An 18,135-nucleotide genomic window follows, 5' to 3' on the forward strand; every position below is an offset into this window, starting at 1 on the left:
CTGAGCCACCATGGGTGAGGAATAAAGACATAGTGTCTTGCTATTGCTACATCGACATCCTGCCTGCTTCCAAAGTTAGAGCCTCCGTCTTTTAGATGGAGTCCCTTCCCTCAGGCCAATCTCCTCCAATGTGAGATAAAGTGGGCATTCAACATCACTTTCCTATATTCCCCAGACTGACTTCATTTTTCCATGTCAACTCAGATTGGCTTTTATAAAAGGAACAGTCAACTTGTCATCAAATTGCATCCTTTATTGAAGAGGCAGGAAAAAGGAGTACCAGAAAAGACTTCATTAGAATGCATTTTCCATGAGGTCTCTTGAAAAAAAAAATTATGGAGTTCTTCACTAATTCACAATTAATCTTTTCTTGACTGGAGTCACACTGGTTCTTTGGAAATTACGAAGACACAGAGGATTCAGACAGTGTGTAACCTGGGGTGAGTAGAGCGATAGCAGATTCCTCATTATTATACTGTAATATAATACATTATCCTTGGCCACTGAGTCAAAACAAGATAAAACAATAGCAATAACAAACATGTAAACCTGTGTGACCAGTGGAAAGCATACAAAGAGAACAGCATCTGCTCTGTCCTGGGGCCAAAGACACACTGGACCCATGGCCCATCAGAAACTGGTGGCTTCAGTGGATTACAAACCACCATGTTAAACTGAATTATGACTCTTTGCAAAACAACTTTCACCTTCAGCTGGACATTTATGGGTCTCAAGATTCCTTCTGGATCCTCTACTTCATGTTCTGGGTCAGAGAGAGAAATATCCTTCTGGAGTGGACAGCTATCTGGCTCAGATTACAGGATTTGGGGGAGTCACTGCAGCTGCAGAAGGCATTCTGATGCTAACAGTGTCATTCCCGTCCCCAGTAAAACTTTGGTTGGTCTTTTTGCATTTTAAGTTTGTAGCAGAATACTGTTACATTAACACAGACACAAAAAACTGAAAATAATGAACATTTTGAACAGTTTTATATTCAAGTGAAATACAGATCAGCATTTAAAGCTAAGCTCAACGGTTGAGTATTGGAATTAGGACTAAACCATAAGCAGTTTATGTAACTAATCTACTACTTTTGTATCTACTAATTTTAGCTATTGAAAAACATTGAGTGCGAACCTAATACATGAAACATTGATAAAATTCCTAAATACCTTTCGAGTTTATCCTCTTTAATTCTCTATAGTTCAAATTTAGGAATTCATCATTTGGCTCTAACGTGGGCTCTGTTGAAGCAATCATCTAAGTGTCCTTGTCTCTAGGCTTGTTCTTCAATTCTATCTCTATTCTTCAGGTGAGTGACTTCTTCAAAATCACGCTCCTACACCTTTATCTAAATTCGTCATGGCAATTCCATCCCCTTTGCCATTATTCAGTTCACAAAGGGGCTGGACTAAGCCAACTAGGCCAGTGTAAGGTAAAGAAAGGCTTCCCTTTGGCTTCTGAGAAAGAGAAACCATTTTCTTCTGCTGGATGTGAGCCAGGAAGTATGCATCTTACAACTTTAAAATTAAGATGAAGATTGCAGAGGGAGACAGAAAGAATCTGGGTCACTGATACCACCACTGAGCTGTGGAATCAGTTGATCCAGAAGTCCCTACTTGGGAACTTGCTGTTATAAGATATGTTTTCTGATTAATTAAGCATTTTGAGTTGGGAGATCTGTAATTTGCTGCAGAAAATACTCTCATGGAAATAGTGATATAACCATAAAGCTTGATAAAGAAACACTGCTGTGTAAAACCCTTTAATAGCATGCTGTTACTTACAGACTAAATTCCAAACTCTTTTATAAGCTGGTTTAGCTGTATTAGCAATTGGTCTCAATTTGCTTCTCTGCCTTCATTTTCCAATTATCTCCTCTGCACACTTATCCTGTGCATGTGTGTGTGCTCAGTCGTGTCTGACCCTTTATGACCTCATGGACTGTAACTCGCCAGGCTCCTCTGTCCATGGGATTCTCCAGGCAAGGATACTGAAGTGGGTTTCCATTCCCTCCTCCAGGGCATCTTCCCAACCCAGGGATCGAACCTGCATCTCTTGTGTCTCTTGCATTACAGGTGGATTCTTTACCATTGAGCCACCCTGGAAGCCCACATTATCCTATAGGAATCCCACAAGTATCTATTCTTCTGGATCCAGGCAGAGTTTTAGAATGCCTTATTAGTGTGCAGTTTTTTTGGAGGGATTAATGATTGATTTTTATTTTGAAAGAACTTAGAGGTAAGGAGATAATATCATCAGCCATTACAGCCTATTAATGTTTCCTTCTATCTATCTTTAGTGATCGTTTCTTTTATTCTATCAATACAGCTTACTATTAATATATTGCTTTTTTTCTATTTAAAAATTGTGCTAAAATATATGTAATATTTAACATCTTAATCACTTTAAAAATTGATTTAAATTGTTTTGAAAGTGGTTTTAAATATGTACATTATATTGTGCAACCATCACCACTATTTATCTCCATAGTTTTTTCATTTTGTAAAACTGAAACTCTATACCCATTAAACAGTAACGTCACGTGACCTGTTCTCCAGTCTCTAGCAACTATCCTTTCACTTTCTGCCTTATAATTTCAATTATTCTAAGTATCTCATATAAGTGGAATGATACAATATTTGTGTTTGGGTCTTCTGTACTGCAGGTAGATTCGTTACCATCTGAGCCACAAGGGAAACCATGGACATTGTACTCTACAGTTTTTTTGTTTTTTAAGTTATTTGATCAGCCTTTTGTATTCCCCAACTGTCATCCTTGATTTAGGCAGACATGATGCTAAGTACCACTGTCTGTTCAAATACCCCATGGACGGATGATCCTGGTAGGCTACAGTCCATGGGGTCACAAAGAGTCAGACACGACTAAGCGACTTCACTTTCACTTTCACTTTGATCAGCCTTTTGTATTCCCCGTCATCCTTGATTTAGTCAGACATGATGCTAAGTGCCACTGTCTGTTCAAACACCCCAGGGAGATAGCTGTTCACAGTGACTAAGCTTTGAGTGAGGTTAAATTAAGACGAGGCTTGCCAGTGGAGATTTCTAGGGAGCTGCCAGATAAGTTAATAAAAATTCTCTAGGAATAGGGCTTTTTTGGGAGAACTCCAATACTACCCCCGTTTTTGTAGTTCTTGCTGCTGCTGCTGCTGTCGCTTCAGTTGTGTCTGACCCTGTGCGACCCCATAGACGGCAGCCCACCAGGCTCCTCTGTCCCTGGGATTCTCCAGGCAAGAACACTGGAGTGTGTTGCCATTTCATTCTCCAATGCATGAAAGTGAAAAGTGAATCCCTCAGTCCTGTCCGACTCTTAGCGACCTCATGGACTGCAGCCTACCAGGCTCCTCCGTCCATGGGATTTTCCAGGCAAGAGTACTGGAGTGGGCTGCCATTGCCTTCTCCGTTGTAGTTGTTAGGCTGGTGTTTTTCACAAGTTCTGTGGTTGCCAGCAGGGTTGTATACATGCCAAAGGAAAACCAGAGAATGCCCTAGTCTTCCACCTCTGGTTACCTAAGGCTGTCTGCAAGCAAGGAGCGATGGCTAAGGCAGAGTTGCCAACTGTGTCCCAGAGCTTTAAAGACTTACCCCCAAAGGCTACTATGGAGATGGGGCAAGGAGGATGGGAATGTGACAAGTTAAAGCACCACGGGCCTCACTGTTCTTGCCAAGACGCAGCCATTTTTCTTGAATAAGTGCTTCTTGGATTATTGCAAGTTTTTAACTAATTTCCAGATTTCTGAAAAAGTTGATTTTGACAACTTTTTGCCAATGTTCTCATGTATTTTATGGAAGAATGGGTTTTAGAGATCCTTATTCTTTTATTCCAGAAGTATTCTCTGAAGTGGCCTCTAAAATCTTCATTTTCTGAAGGCATTTGTGCTTCTGTGTGCTCAGTCATGTCTGACTCTTTGCGACCCCATGGACTGTAGCCCACCAGGCTCCTCTGTCCATGGAATTTTCCAGGCAAAAATACTGAAGTGGGTTGCCATTTCCTTCTCCAGGGGATCTTCTCCAGCCCAGGGATTGAATGAAACTGCATCTCCTGCATTGCAGACAGATTCTTTACCTGCTGAACCATCTGAGAAGGCATTTGAAGATCCCAAATTTTAGAAGCCAGCATTTCATAACTAAATTTGAACCTCTGAGTCTATAGCATTCAGTGTTCCTATATTTGGTATGACCTGTGAAACCTCTGCAGTGTATGTTTGCTTTATGAATCTCCTGGGAGACGCCAGTTCTAAAAAACATAATTCTCCTAAAACTTTTCCCAAGACAAGCAGTTCAGGTTCAGTTTTTCACAGTACCAAGCAAATGACATTTTAGCATATTTTCTGCTGCCACTGACCTCAGTTTAGAAGCAACACTTCTGTTCCTTGAGTCTAGCTAAACTTTGGTCCCTCAGAGAGAGGTTTTAGCAGAAGTTGTTTTATTTTGATCTGTCAGCCAGAAACAAAGCTACTTACTTTCTTTTTTGGGTTCTGACTGTTTCAGTGCTCGCACAATCCAACACAAGAGGATGCTTACAATGATCAGTTCTGTGACACTGCTGAAGAGTAAGTATTGTAGAAGCATACCACCAGCTAACTGAATTAAAAAGAAGAGAAATATTCCTCCTGTTAATTAACCATTTAAAAACTATACAGGAACAACATTCAGAAAATAGGGTAAAAATCATTCATCCCAACAGTCTCACACACCTATGATGATTTGGGTGGGTGGTGGGTAGTTCTCATAACAATGTAATGTTTCAAATTTTACTGAGTACTTATATATATGGCACACATTATGCTAAGCACTCTCATTTAAGAACAATCCTACAAGTAGGATGCTTTTATTTCTATTTTACATGTGAAAAGTGGACTGAGTAGTGGAGAGTGGCCTGAGGGACCATATGCCATACTGGTGGCCATCCTCTTCTCTTTGTAGTCCCTCGCTTAATGAGAGTGACTAGTGACCTCTGTTTTATGATTTCCCCCGGCACACGTGTAGTTTGCATGTTCTGTTTTTTTCTAACTCATGTATCATGAGCATTGTGGCATGTGTCAGGTGGAATCGTTCTCCCTCTACTTCCACATTTCTACCATGCCCCCAAGTAGGAGTTTTCTTTCTTAGAAATAGGTAAAGAATGGCTTCTGGTGCTTTTTCATGCTCTTCACTTACAATTCCCCATGTGAGAAGCAGGGATTTATCTAATTGTTGATTTTTGAGAGGAGGAAGCCAGCTCCTTCCAGAACAATCTGCGCTTACAGCTACGAGTTCTTCTCAACATCTGGAAGTTGTCTACGGCCACTGTAGGGAGACTGGTGGTCTATTCATAACTAGCAGGATGAGTTTAATTCATAAGGGGAGGTATCAGTACATTAGCTGGTTAATTTTGGCCAAAGATTTAAAACTTTTTCTCCAACTATGGTGGTGATGGTGGTATTGGTATTGTTCAGTCACTAAGTCGTGTCCGACTCTTTGCAACCCCCTGGACCACAGTACATCAGGCTCCCATTTCCTCCACGATGTCCCAGAGTGTGCTCAAATTCATGTCCCTGGAGTCAGTGATGCCACCTAACCATCTCATCCTCTGTCATCTCCTTCTCATGCCTTCAATCTTGCCCAGCATCATCTTTTCTAAGGAGTCAGTTCTTCACATCAGGTGGCCAAAGTATTGGAGTTTCAGCTTCAGCATCAGTCCTTCCAGTGAATATTCAGGACTGATTTCCTTTAGGATGGACTGGTTTGATCTTGCAGTCCAAGGGACTCTCAAGAGTCTTCTCCATACCACAGTTGGAAAGTATCAATTCTTCGGCACTCAACTATGGTAATCAACAATAAAGCTGATAGTTTCTACTGTATCTGCTTGATTCTGTCTTTGCTCCTTTGGTTCGGAACATGAGAGCAGAAGAGTGGATGGCTGCTTACTGGGTTCCCATGCTGGCTTCTTAGGGCTGCTGTAATGAAGTATCACAATTCAGTGGCTTAACACAACTGAAATATATTTTCTCACAGGACTGGAAGGTAAAAGTCCAAAAGGAATGTATTGGTCTGACACTGTTCCTTCCAAAGCCCCCTCGGGGGGAGGATTCTTCCTTGCCTCTTCCAGCCCTGGTAGCCCCAGATGTTCCTCTTTTTCTGAGGTTTCTACTGTTTACAAATACTAAAGGAAAACTGATTTTAAAATATTTCCATGACAAAAATTTGGAGGAAATACAGGCTTTTTTTTTTTTTTTAAATATTTCTCTGCCAAAGATGTTTGATAACTTTGGTTGTCTTTTCCATACCTTGCTCATTGCAAACATACACCATTCATCGTAGTTTTTTTTCAGTTATATCTAAAGTTTTGATACAGTAAGTATTAAATTTGGTACCTACCTGTGACCAAACATAGTCTTCCATTTCTGCAACATAAGACAGACATGCAATACATAATATAATTGTACCAAATGCAGAAAAGCAGGCGCTAAAGATGTTCATGACGATGGCAGATGTAAGCTGTAACAAACACACGAGAAAGCTGATCAGGAGCAGCAGAAGCAGATTCTGATGAAGCAACCAGTCTAGCCATCAGCTAGAGAACATTCCAGCTAAAATTTTAATCTGATTTTCTGGAATTTTACTGCACTACTAGCAAGACTCTGAATTAAATTTGTCTAGTACCCAATTAGGATAAATTTTTTTTTCAGAAGATATATTTATTTATTCAACAAATAATTATACAGTGCCTACAACGTGCTAAATATTGTGTTAAGGATAAACTCAGACTTCAACTGAAGAATCTTATAATCAAATGGGGGAGGCAAAATGATACTTCATGTAGTAAAAATTCAATAAACAATGAGCTTAAGTCTGCTGCTGCTGCTGCTGCTGCTAAGTCGCTTTAGTCGTGTCCGACTCTGTGCGACCCCATAGATGGCAGCCCACCAGGATCCTCCCTCCATGGGATTTTCCAGGCAAGAGGACTGGAGTGGGGTGCCACTGCCTTCTCTGGAGCTTAAGTCTAGCATCTGCCAATGTCATCCTCCTTCAGTAATGCCACTTCAGTACTTAAAACCTTTCCATAGTCCCAGCATCCTTCCAGACAGCATGGAGGGCCCTACATGAGCTGTGAAGAGAGGCTGTATCCCTTTTCAAAGATGCTGCATGTATTTTTGTATATGTGAGGATAGTTACATTTTAAAGAGAATTTTTAAAAAACTAATAATGGAAAGAAGGATGTGCTTTGATGCTGGTTAACAAAAGGAAAGGATGATAGTGGCAACATTAATTTTGCTTGTCCAGTCAGCAACCCCCTTCCTACTTTAAGGGCTCTTCTTATCGTTCTAGTCTTTATGAGAGATGCTTATCAAACTTCTATGAAAGTCAGAGGGAGGTCCTTCTTGTCGTCAATCTCTAGAGCCAGAGTCAGACCACAGCTAATAAAATGCTCCTCTTAAGGACTGTAAACCTTGAGCAAGTAACTTACAGATGAACAAAAGACTAGGATTCATTCCTAGAAGAGAGAGCTGTGATGTTATGCGGGAGGTGGCCGGGGGTAGTGGGAAACTGGACTGCTGCTGTTGCTGCTGCTAAGTCGCTTCAGTCGTGTCCAACTCTGTGCGACCCCATACACGGCAGCCCACCAGGCCCCACCGTCCCTGGGATTCTCCAGGCAAGAACACTGGAGTGGGTTGCCATTTCCTCCTCCAATGCATGAAAGTGAAAAGTGAAAGTGAAGCCGCTCAGTCGTGTCCGACTCTTAGCGACCCCATGGACTGCAGCCTACCAGGCTCCTCTGTCCACGGGATTTTCCAGGCAAGAGTACTGGAGTGGGGTGCCATTGTACTACTGTGCTTTCTGTTTCTGGGTCTCTGGGACTCCCTCAGATCCTGTTTATTTTCTAAGACTAGTCCTTCATTTCCTGTAGATGCTACAAGCCTGGCATCTTCTCAATATTTCTTATTTTTCCTTGGATAGCCAGACTCAGTTCACAGTGGCAGACAAAGTTGAGAAAGTGTATTATGGGAAAGAGAGCAGTGTATATGCAGTTTCAGAAATATGGGGAAGCAGGAGTTCCAGAAAACTCCTGGCATTTGATGTGGCTGAAAAGTGAAATGCTAAAGGGGAGTTGGGTTACATGTGATCAGAGAAGTGGGTGAGGGATGGATTATGAAGAATCTAGTTTCTGTGCTGAGGATTTTTAAATTTTATCTTTATGTACATGTAGAGCTGCTGGAGTATCAGCCAGAGGGCCTCTTCCTTAGTAAAGACCCAGGCTGTGGCACGCTCCAGAAAGTGCCCGCTACTCCTGCCTCTGCACACTTACCCTGTATCCATTTATGAGGTCCCTCATCCCATGAGTGGGGGCTGGACAGATGAAGAGAGCCCCCTTGTCTAGGTTGGGGGGAAAGAGAACAGTGATTCATCCTTATGAACCAGGATCACCTAAAGAAAGATATGTATGTTCCAAAAAAGCCTAGTTGAACATTTGAATTAAATACACAACATCATTACTTTTGAGGGATCCTGTTTCTAGTGTGAGAGTCTGAGGAACAAGGACCAACTCCCCACTGAAACTTGTGAATGTTACTAAAAATAAACCCAATCACTTAAAAATCTGTGGAAAGAGTCCTCAGGGCATACAGCAAATGAAGAAACATTTATTCAAGAAAATCTACTAAAACTCAGTACAAACTGTGAGTCTGTGGTATATGAACTGAGGTCTGCAGCCTCTTGTCTCTTCTCAGCAGGGTAAGACCACTCCAAATCTTTCCCCTCATCCCCTAGTCAGAGTTTCATCTAGTGCTACCTTCCCTGGAGGCACGGGTCATTTAATTAGCATGTCTAATCCTGTGCCCAGCCACCTGTTGCTCAGGCTACGTCCCATGCATGCAACCTAGAGAAGGGGGCTCTCTTTATTTGCCCAGCCCCCCACTTATGGGATAGGGGAATACCTTGGATGTGGTATCAGTGAGTCCTGGGCCCTGATCACCCCTGCCCTGGCTTATGGGGTCAGGGTTCCACATCATAAGAGGCAAACATAGGAGACCTGGGCTGCTGCCAGCCTTCATCAAGCCCTCAACTCTTAAAGTGGAGGTGTCACTCAGAAGCACCTCATTGTCCTTGACACCCAGCACATTCTAGCACCAGAGCCCTGGCTTAGAGAATTTGTCCAGAGAAGGAAACTATAGAAGGAGGGCTTCAGTCTCCCCAAGGGAGATTACTTCATTTGCAAGAGTATGGAGAAATCTGGGCCTAAGAGTATTCTCAAAAACAGTTGAAGTGTTAAGGGAAACGCTGACTGAAACCACCCACCCTAGCTAGACAAGGTAGTAGCCACTTGAATGAGTTATCTTAACAACAGGAGGTCCTGGTAAGGCATGTGGAACAAGCCACCACCAACCAGAAGAATTTGGGAAAAGTCAAAAGGAGAGAGGAGACCCCAGTCCATAAGTCCTATCAACCTCCCAGAATCCTCCTTGTTGGAACATCTTGGGTGAGTGATGTGTGCACCATCAGAAAGGACCCTGAGTCAGAATGATTGGCCAGAGACCATCTGGAAACTAACCCCATTACCATGAAAGCCAAGACTGTGAGCCATATGGCAGAGCAGTCCTCCTGGGTTCCCTTACCCTCCTGCTCTCCACCTGGGTGCCCCTTCCCAGTAAAGTCTCTTGCTAACATTTGTTAGCATGTGTGTATTCTTGGACAATTCATTTCTGAATGTTAGACAAGAGTCCACTCTCAGGCCCTGGAAGGGGTCCCCCTTCCTACAACAGAAGCTGTGGTGAAAGACAATTTGAAGGAATTGATAAGATGCATAGGAGATCTAGGCTTTAACTGTAGGGAAGTTAATTTACTAGAGAAATGGGGAAACAAACAGTTAGGAAGAGCCTTCCTGGGTTCAGAACAAATCTCTCCCTCAGGCTTTTCTCAGATGCCATCTTCTCAATGAGATGAATTTGGATCATCTTATTTAAGCACACAAGCTCTCCCTGATGCCGGGAAAGACTGAGGGAAGGAGAAGAGGGCGTCAGAGGGTAAGATGGCTGGATGGCATCACCAATGCAATGGATATGGACTTGGGCAAACTTTGGGAGATGGTGAGGGGCTTCAGTGAGGCCTGGGGTACTGCAGTCCGTGGAATTGTGAAGAGTCATACACAACTGAGCGGCTGAACAACAACAGCACTTAAACACTCAGACTCCCAAGGGCAGCCCTGTAAGTGTTTACCCCACTCCCACGGTGGTTCTCACCTTCTCACATGTTACTATTTCCTTATCTGTCATGTTTAATTTCTTTATCCTCCTATTACAATATAAGTGCCACAGGGACAATAAATCTTTGTCTGTTTGTTCACCAAGGCATCCTACATACCAGAACATGCCTGATGCTCAAGCTGTTTTTTTGAACCGAATTATTGGAATTTATAAAGAAAGTTGAGCACTGAAGAATTCATGCTTTCGAACTGTGGTGTTGGAGAAGACTCTTGAGAGTCCCTTGGACTGCAAGGGGATCCAACCAGTCCATTCTAAAGGAAATCAGTCCTGAGTATTCACTGGAAGGACTGATGTTGAAGCTGAAACTCCAATACTTTGGCCACGTGATGCGAATAACTGACTCATTTGAAAAGACCCTCATGCTGGGCAAGATTGCAGGCAGGAGAAGGGGATGACAGAGGATGAGATGGCTGGATGGCATCACTGACTCAATGGACATGAGTCTGAGTAAACTCCGGGAATTGGTGATGGACAGAGAGGCCTGGTGTGCTGCAGTCCATGGGGTCACAAAGAGTCGGACACAACTGAGCAACTGAACTGAACTGACTGGAATTTAGAAACGGTAAAGGCCGACGAGGTGCAGTATAGCACCCAAGTCGGACACAACTGAGCAACTGAACTGAACTGACTGGAGTTTAGAAACGGTAAAGGCCGACGAAGTGCAGTATAGCACCCAAGAATAGTAGCACATGGTGCTGCCACTTGAGTAAATTTTCCAAGGCATTTCCCTGACTTGATAAGTATGAATTCTACAGAATAAATGTATAATTCTACAGAATGAAATTATAATTGATTTCATTCTGTGGAATTGAGCCACACTAATTTGGAAAATTCCTGGACTAGCATCCTTGGGGCAGAGGAGTCTTTGTGTTTCTGTGAAGAATGACATCATATGTTTCTAGAGAAGGAACTGGAACTACACTGGATGAGACGAGAAGAGATGTTTACTTTTGCTTCTTGAGGTTGGGGGAAGAATGACAAGGGGAGCCAGACTGTGGCTAGAACTTGGATGTTATAACCATCATCCTCTCCCACCATCCTTCTGGTAAAAAGCAAAAACAAAAACACTTTTGGTGAGTTTTTTTTTTTTTTTTTTTTTGCTATAACTCCCTGTGCTATATAATATATATCCTTGTCATTTATCTGTTTTATATATAGTAGTTCATCCCTCTTAATCCCATAGCCCTAATTTGTTCCTCCTCCCTGCGTCCTTCTTCTCCTTGGTAACCATTAGTTGTTTTGGTGAGTTTTTGTGACAACCAGTCAAGTGAAGTGAAAGTCGTTTAGTCATGTCCGACTGTTTGTGACCCCCTGGACTAAAGTCCATGCCAGATTCTCCAGGCCAGAATACTGGAGTGGGTAACCATTCCCTTCTCCAGGGGGATCTTCCAAACCCAGGGGTCAAACCCAGGCCTCCTGCATTGCAAATTTATTCACACCTGTTTCCTTGGATGTGGTGAAGAAAAATGGAAACAGTCTGTGCAAATATGAAACTGAACTAGGATAATGTCAGTTGCCAATTAAAAATGGGCAATTGCTGGTTGCCTCTGACAAGGATTAAATCACAAGCTGGTTCGACCCTTAACCTTCAACATCCACCTGAAAGGAGTTCAGGGTGGAGATCAGGAATGAGACACTCTGTGCTCTGGGAAAAACTAGCCAAACAGGTCTTCAGATACTTAGATATTTTCAGAAGATTTTATGAGTCCAATTCTTGCATCTCCTCATATCTAGAAAAATACTAAAATCCTTCATGGTGACATCTGCTCCTTGTGAGTAATAGTATCTTTCATGAAACTAGCAGCAACCTTTGTGAAGCTAGCAGTAACCTTCATGAAACTAGCAGCAAGCTTCTGCAAAAAAATGCTTGCTTGCATGTACTCCCCCTTCACCAAAATCACATATACACTGACTGTTCCTCCTGCCTGTTTGGAGCAGTTTCTCAGAGCTGTCTGAAATGCTGTCTCCTGGGCTATACTCTTCACTTTGTCCCCAAATAAAGCCTCAGTTGGGGCTTTCCAGGTGGCGCTAGTGGTAAAGAACCCTCTTGCCAATGTAGGAAACATAAGAGATGCGGGTTCAGTCTCTGGGTTGGGATGATCCCCTGGGGGAAGCATGGCAACCCACTCCAGTCTTCCCACCCAGAGAGCCCCATGGATGGAGGAGCCCGGTGGGCTGTGGTCTATGGGGCCACAGAATCAGACATGACTGAGCGACTGAGCACAAAGCTTTCAACTCTAGTGTTGCACTTTTTTTTTTTTCTTCCCCCAGCCAACACAGTTTCAGGGATTTTAAAAATCACGAGGGCATTCATAGACTTCAAGGCCAACTCTACTTGTATCTTTGGGGCAAAAGTAACACCAGATCACATCTGGGTCACATGTACATGCTGTGTGTAACTGTCCTTTATGCTGCGTGCATGCTGTGCCAAGTCGCTCAGCTGTGTCTGACTCTTTGCAACCCCGTGGACTGTAGCCCTCCAGCCTTCTCTCTCCATGGGATTCTCCAGGCCAGAAGACTGGAGTAGGTTGCCATGCCCTCCTCCAGGGGATCTTTCAGACCAAGGGTTGAATCCACATCGCCTGTGTTTCCTGCGTTGGCAGGCAGGTTCTTTACCACTACTCCCACTTGGGAAGCCTCAGCCTTCATGCTTATTTACTCTTGTAACCCTCACAACCATCTTTTGAGGTAGGTAACTTTATGGGTCTTTTTTTTTTTTTTTCAGATGAGGACAGTGAAGCACAGTAATTTGCCCAAGTTCATGCAGCCAGTTGGACAATCCACCTCCAGAGCTGTGATCCCAATCACAGTGGGGGAGGTTCTACAGGGGAAAATGACTGTCCTTTGTTGGATGTACTTTAATGGTATCTGATTCATAGTCCAATGTTATTCTCTAGGTCTGAGTTTGCTGAAGGCAATTCTCTTTTCAAACATCATTTTGTCTTATCCCCTTCCCACTACTTTGACTCTTAGGTGAGAGTTCTATTTGGTTATATATTCCCTTCTGGGCATCCCTGCTGGCTCAGTGGTAAAGAATCTGCCTGTCAGTGCAGGAGACGTAGGTTTGATCCCTGGATCGGGAAGATTCCCTGGAGAAGAAAAAGGCAACTCATTCCAGTATTCTTGGCTGGGAAATCCCATGGACAGGGGAACCTGGAGGTTACAGTCCATGGGGTTGCAAAAACATCAGACACAACTTAGCAAGTAAACAACGACAACATACTCCACTAGATAGCTTGAATTGATTTTCCCATCAGAACCCTCTAATCTGACATCTTATAAAACTAACTCCGTGCACTGCACCCTCCTCAACACCCAGACACCCCGCACACATAGAGATGCACTGGAGGGCATCCTGATAACAAGTGGTTGTTTTTTCCTATACAAACATTTGGAAAAGTATTTTTTCCTCCTAGAGAAATTGACTGAAAAGCAATAATTTCTTCTCCGTTTGTTCCAGGCACAAACCTTTTATTCTTGGCATTGCCCCAAATGTCCCACGTACCTGATATCGCGTGGGCTTCTTCTGTGCAATGATGGCCACGCACCCTGAGATGAGGAACTGGGGGCAGAAACACGGGTCTGTAAACACCCATTCCTGGTGATGGGCCCCCAAACACTTTCCCTAATGCCAGTGGCATTCCTGAGCTCTAACGTATCACTGAATTCTCTGAAGAAGGTGGTTTTAACTACGTATTTCAGTTCTGCAGTGACCACTGGTAGACTCTAAGAAATGGATTCACCCTTTCTCCGTTACAGAGAAGAAACGGCATTTTAAAGTCTTTGGTCATTAACGAAACCTTTGTACTGGTATTGGTGCTTAGGGATCTCACTAAGACTATGAGGGACAAGGAGGATGTACTTCACTTGTTTTGATTGCCATTTATTTGAGAGAACATTGCCCCACACCCATCACGCTGTAGAAAAAAAGATTTCATCAACTGAAAATAGTTTCAGAAAGCATTTGATCTGAAGAATTAGAGGGTGACTTCCACGTAGTCTGTCTGTTTGTTGCTCCTGGCAATTAGGACTTTTTTTTTTTTTTTTTTGAAATGGTTTGTCTTATACCTGATCTGCATCTGTTCACAGCAGTTACAAAAGATGACTTATTTGAAGGGGGCTGGGGACCTTGCAGTCCGGGAAAATGAGACCCTGTCATGAAAGCAGAAGTATTCTTAGCTTGGTAAAAAAAAAAACAAAAAACCCTCTGATACTTTTCCTGGGTCACTCTGTAAAATTTACTTACACTTTCTAAATCTTGGTTTCCTTATTCATTAAATGGGAATTAGTAACATTCTCTCATGGGGTTGGTTTTTCCATCATATAAAACAGACCTGAAGTACTTTTTGGAACATGCCTGATATGCAGCAGATATAAAATTGAATAATTACTACCTGTGACTAATTTCTTCTGTAAGCTTCTCTTCTACATCATGGACTTGGGAATCCTTCTGGATGCCTTGTATTGGGCAATTCACTTTCACTGTATTCTGTCAGTGTAAAGCATTTCTCCTTATGACATATGGCCCTTTCCAGAAAGTTCTGGTGCTGGTAAATGCCCTTCACTTGAGGACCAACCCTAAAGGAAAGTCTCTGAGGGAATATCTCTCATCTGGGGCACTGGTGACTAGACCCCCCAGGTTTAAAACTGCTGTAGTACCATGTTTCAAGGGGCTTTCTTGGAAGCCCTAATGGTAAAGAATCTGCCTGCCAATGCAGGAGGTATCAGTTCAGTTCAGTCACTCAGTTGTGTCTGACTCTTTGCAACCCCATGGACTGCAGCACGCGAGGCTTCCCTGTCCAGCACCAACTCCTGGAGCTTACTCAAACTCGTGTCCATCGAGTCAGTGATGCCATCCAACCATCTCATCCTCTGTCGTCCCCTTCTCCTCCTGCTTTCAGTCTTGCCCAGCATCAGGGTGTTTTCCAATGAGTCAATTCTTTGCATCGGGTGGCCAAAGTATTGGAGTTTCAGCTTCAGCATCAGTCCTTCCAATGAATATTCAGGACTGATTTCCTTTAGGATGGACTGGTTGGATTTCCTTGCAGTCCAAGGAACTCTCAAGAGTCTTCTCCAACACCACAGTTCAAAAGCATCAATTCTTCGGTGCTAAGCTTTCTTTATAGTCCAACTCTCACATCCATACATGACTACTGGAAAAATCATAGTTTTGACTAGATGGACCTTTGTTGGAAAAGTAATGTCTCTGCTTTTTTATATGCTGTCTAGATTGGTCATAGCTTTTCTTCCAAGGAGCAAGTGTCTTTTAATTTCATGGCCATAGTCACCATCTGTAGTGATTTTGGAGCCCAAGAACATAAAGTCTGACACTGTTTCCATTGTTTCCCCATCTATTTGCCATGAAGTGATGGGACCAGATGCTATGATGTTTGTTTTTTGAATGTTGAGTTTTAAGCCAGCTTTTTCATTCTTCTCTTTCACTTTCATCAAGAGGCTCTTTGGCTCCTCTTCTCTTCCTGCCATAAGGGTGGTGTCATCTGCGTATCTGATGACATATCTCCTGCATATGGTAGGAGGCATAAAAGATGCATGTTTGATCCCTGGGTTGGGAAGATCCCCTTGAGAAGGGGAATGCAACCCACTCCAGTATTCTTGTCTGGAGAATCCCATGGACAGAGGAAACTGGTGGGCTACAAGGGTTGCAAAGAGTTGGACATGACTGAAGAGACTTAGCATGCATGCAGCATGTTTCAGAGTCCTTTTCACAAAGCACAGGGACTGTGTTACATTCAAATCTCCTCTCCCACAGCCTTGTTTTTGGTTGAGGAGTACAAAGGGAATTGGTCAGAGGCTAATAAAACCTTTTGCCCTCTAAGGAGAAATTTGGCCTTGGGTCAGCTTTGATGGAGAAGGAAATGGCAACCCACTCCATTATTCTTGCCTGGAGAATCCCATGGAGGGAGGAGCCTGGTAGGCTACAGTCAATGGGGTCTCAAAGAGTCGGACATAACTGAGCGACTTCACTTTCTTTCACTTTCTTTCAGCTTTGATACACTAGGAATATTAGTTGTGTTACTATGCCACATCACTTATGAATAAAACCCCTGATCGATGAGTTGTTTCTGGATTGGTTGTAGCTATGAGCCTAAATTAACCTGTGGGAGACCACAGCTTTGGGTTTCCCTGAATACAGTGTCTTGTAGTTAATCGTGCATGTCTCTGGCAGGTACCTTGGCAACTATGCTTATGGAATTACTACAATATCCTTCCTTACTCAAAATATCCACTTTAGAAATCTGTTTTAATTTATTCTCCACCCCATGTTTCTTCTTTTCTCTTTCCTTGTGTAGTCTCTCTAAAAATCTCCAAAAGGCCAAAGAAGGGCATCATAGTTTTCCAAACAGCCACTCTCTTTATTACTCTTCAAACATACCCTTCAATATCATTTATGCATGCACATGCCATTCTCTTAAAGGATTTATCAAACATACAACAAACATAAAAATGCTTTCCCTAAGTATACACTCCCCACCCCAGCCCAAATCCTACCCTCCACTTTGTTAAGGCTGTTTCCACAGTAAAATTTGCTGTTTAGAGTCAGATACTGGGTCTTTAGTCCATTTCTTGATCTCATAAGTAATTCACTTGATACATTAGAAAAAAGATGAAAGAAAAAATACCATAAAATGGTTTACTCACAAATGGTGATGACCATATGATGTACCCTAGTGTGAGTAATACAGGGACACTGCCAGTGGTTTTTACATCCTCTTCACCGAGAAACAAGACAGCACAGAGAAAACCCAGTGTATAGTGAAACAGGGCAAGAACTATTTGCACAGCCTGTGAGGAGAGAGAGTCATCATCATTACTCTAGTCAAGTCTATCACAGATGCATACAATCTGAGTGACTGAAAGGTCGTGGAAATGTTCACCTTACCCTGGTATTTCTGAAGCAGTGATGAAAGACTTAACATGTTAGGGAGGAACCAAGGTGGATAAAGGGGCCACATTTGGGGTTATTTAATGAAACTGGGAGTATTTGTCTTTGTTTTATAATAATCTTTGGAGGTAATTAATTTAAATCTAGTTGGTTCTAGCTTAGTGAAAAGCAGAGACCTATTTGTTTGGTTCAGGCAGACACACAACAGAAAGGAGATGTCTGGCTCTGGGGACGTCTCAGGCTCTGCCTTGACACTGGTCTCCTTTCTGCGGTTGCTTCTCTGAGGCCACCTCCAGTGTATACTTGGTCCTTTTGGACTTGCCTCCTTTCTGTCGTCCTCTCTTGCCTGGGACTTGGACTTGGGTTTCCCTTTGCTCTTCACCATTCCCATACCCTGTGCTGACTTTTGTAACTACAGGCTGGACCAGAGCCCTAGGCTTTGTTCAAGAAAAACCATGAGGAGGGATGCTCTCTAATGACCCCTGGTTTTCTATACTCTCATGTGAAATGTGCTCATGTGCTGGGACTTGTCCGCCAGCTTGTGTGGAGCCTCACTCACACATGAGCCCAGAGCATCCTTGTCAGGCAGCGAGGGAGGCACATGGGGAAGGTCAGTCTTCTGTTTTAGCCAGGCCTTCAACTGACTGGATGTGGCCCACCCACACATGGAGGGCAATCCGCCTTAGTGTTCACTGATTTAATTGTTAATCTCATCCAAAAGACATCCTCACAGACATACCCAAAACAATGAGGGCAAATATCTGGGCACCCTGTGGCCCAGGTAAGCTGACGCATTCAATTAACTGTCACAGAACCTTGACCTTGAGATAACACATAATCACGCATTTATTGGTGACTTGTGCCTCTATCTCCCACATGAAGGATGCCAATTCGGGTTGGGATCAGATGGAATTGCCCACTGATGACTCACTCTTCAATTTTAGCTTCTTTCTGGGTTATAAATCCA

At 43.0% G+C, this 18,135-nt stretch overlaps 1 protein-coding gene across 1 annotated transcript; it reads right to left on the reverse strand.

Annotated features, from left to right (window-relative positions):
• Nucleotides 1-4,475: 4,475 nt before the first annotated feature.
• LOC147358918 (membrane-spanning 4-domains subfamily A member 12-like) lies at nucleotides 4,476-17,553 on the reverse strand. Its single transcript, XM_086338237.1, has 5 exons — nucleotides 17,491-17,553; nucleotides 16,925-17,068; nucleotides 13,770-13,826; nucleotides 6,381-6,500; nucleotides 4,476-4,604 (listed from the first exon to the last, which is right to left on the reverse strand). The coding sequence occupies exons 1-5, from the start codon at nucleotides 17,551-17,553 to the stop codon at nucleotides 4,476-4,478; spliced, it is 513 nt and encodes a 170-aa protein (XP_086194363.1).
• Between the last annotated feature and the right edge of the window lie 582 nt (nucleotides 17,554-18,135).

The sequence above is a fragment of the Bos grunniens genome, chromosome 15 (assembly GCF_055505025.1).
Source record: "Bos grunniens cultivar Pamir isolate PY7600 chromosome 15, Bosgru_T2T1.0, whole genome shotgun sequence".
In the NCBI taxonomy this organism is placed as follows: Eukaryota; Metazoa; Chordata; class Mammalia; order Artiodactyla; family Bovidae; genus Bos; species Bos grunniens.

What these genes read in the sequence shown, in the direction of transcription:
- LOC147358918 (XM_086338237.1), bottom strand. Translation starts at nt 17,553, where the DNA reads ATGGTGAAGAGCAAAGGGAAACCCAAGTCCAAGTCCCAGGCAAGAGAG. An exon ending in GAGAGGACGACAGAAAGGAG is followed by an intron (nt 17,069 to 17,490) that starts GCAAGTCCAAAA and finishes CTCTCCTCACAG; the next exon opens with GCTGTGCAAATAGTTCTTGC. An exon ending in AAGACTATGTTTGGTCACAG is followed by an intron (nt 4,605 to 6,380) that starts GTAGGTACCAAA and finishes TTTTTAATTCAG; the next exon opens with TTAGCTGGTGGTATGCTTCT.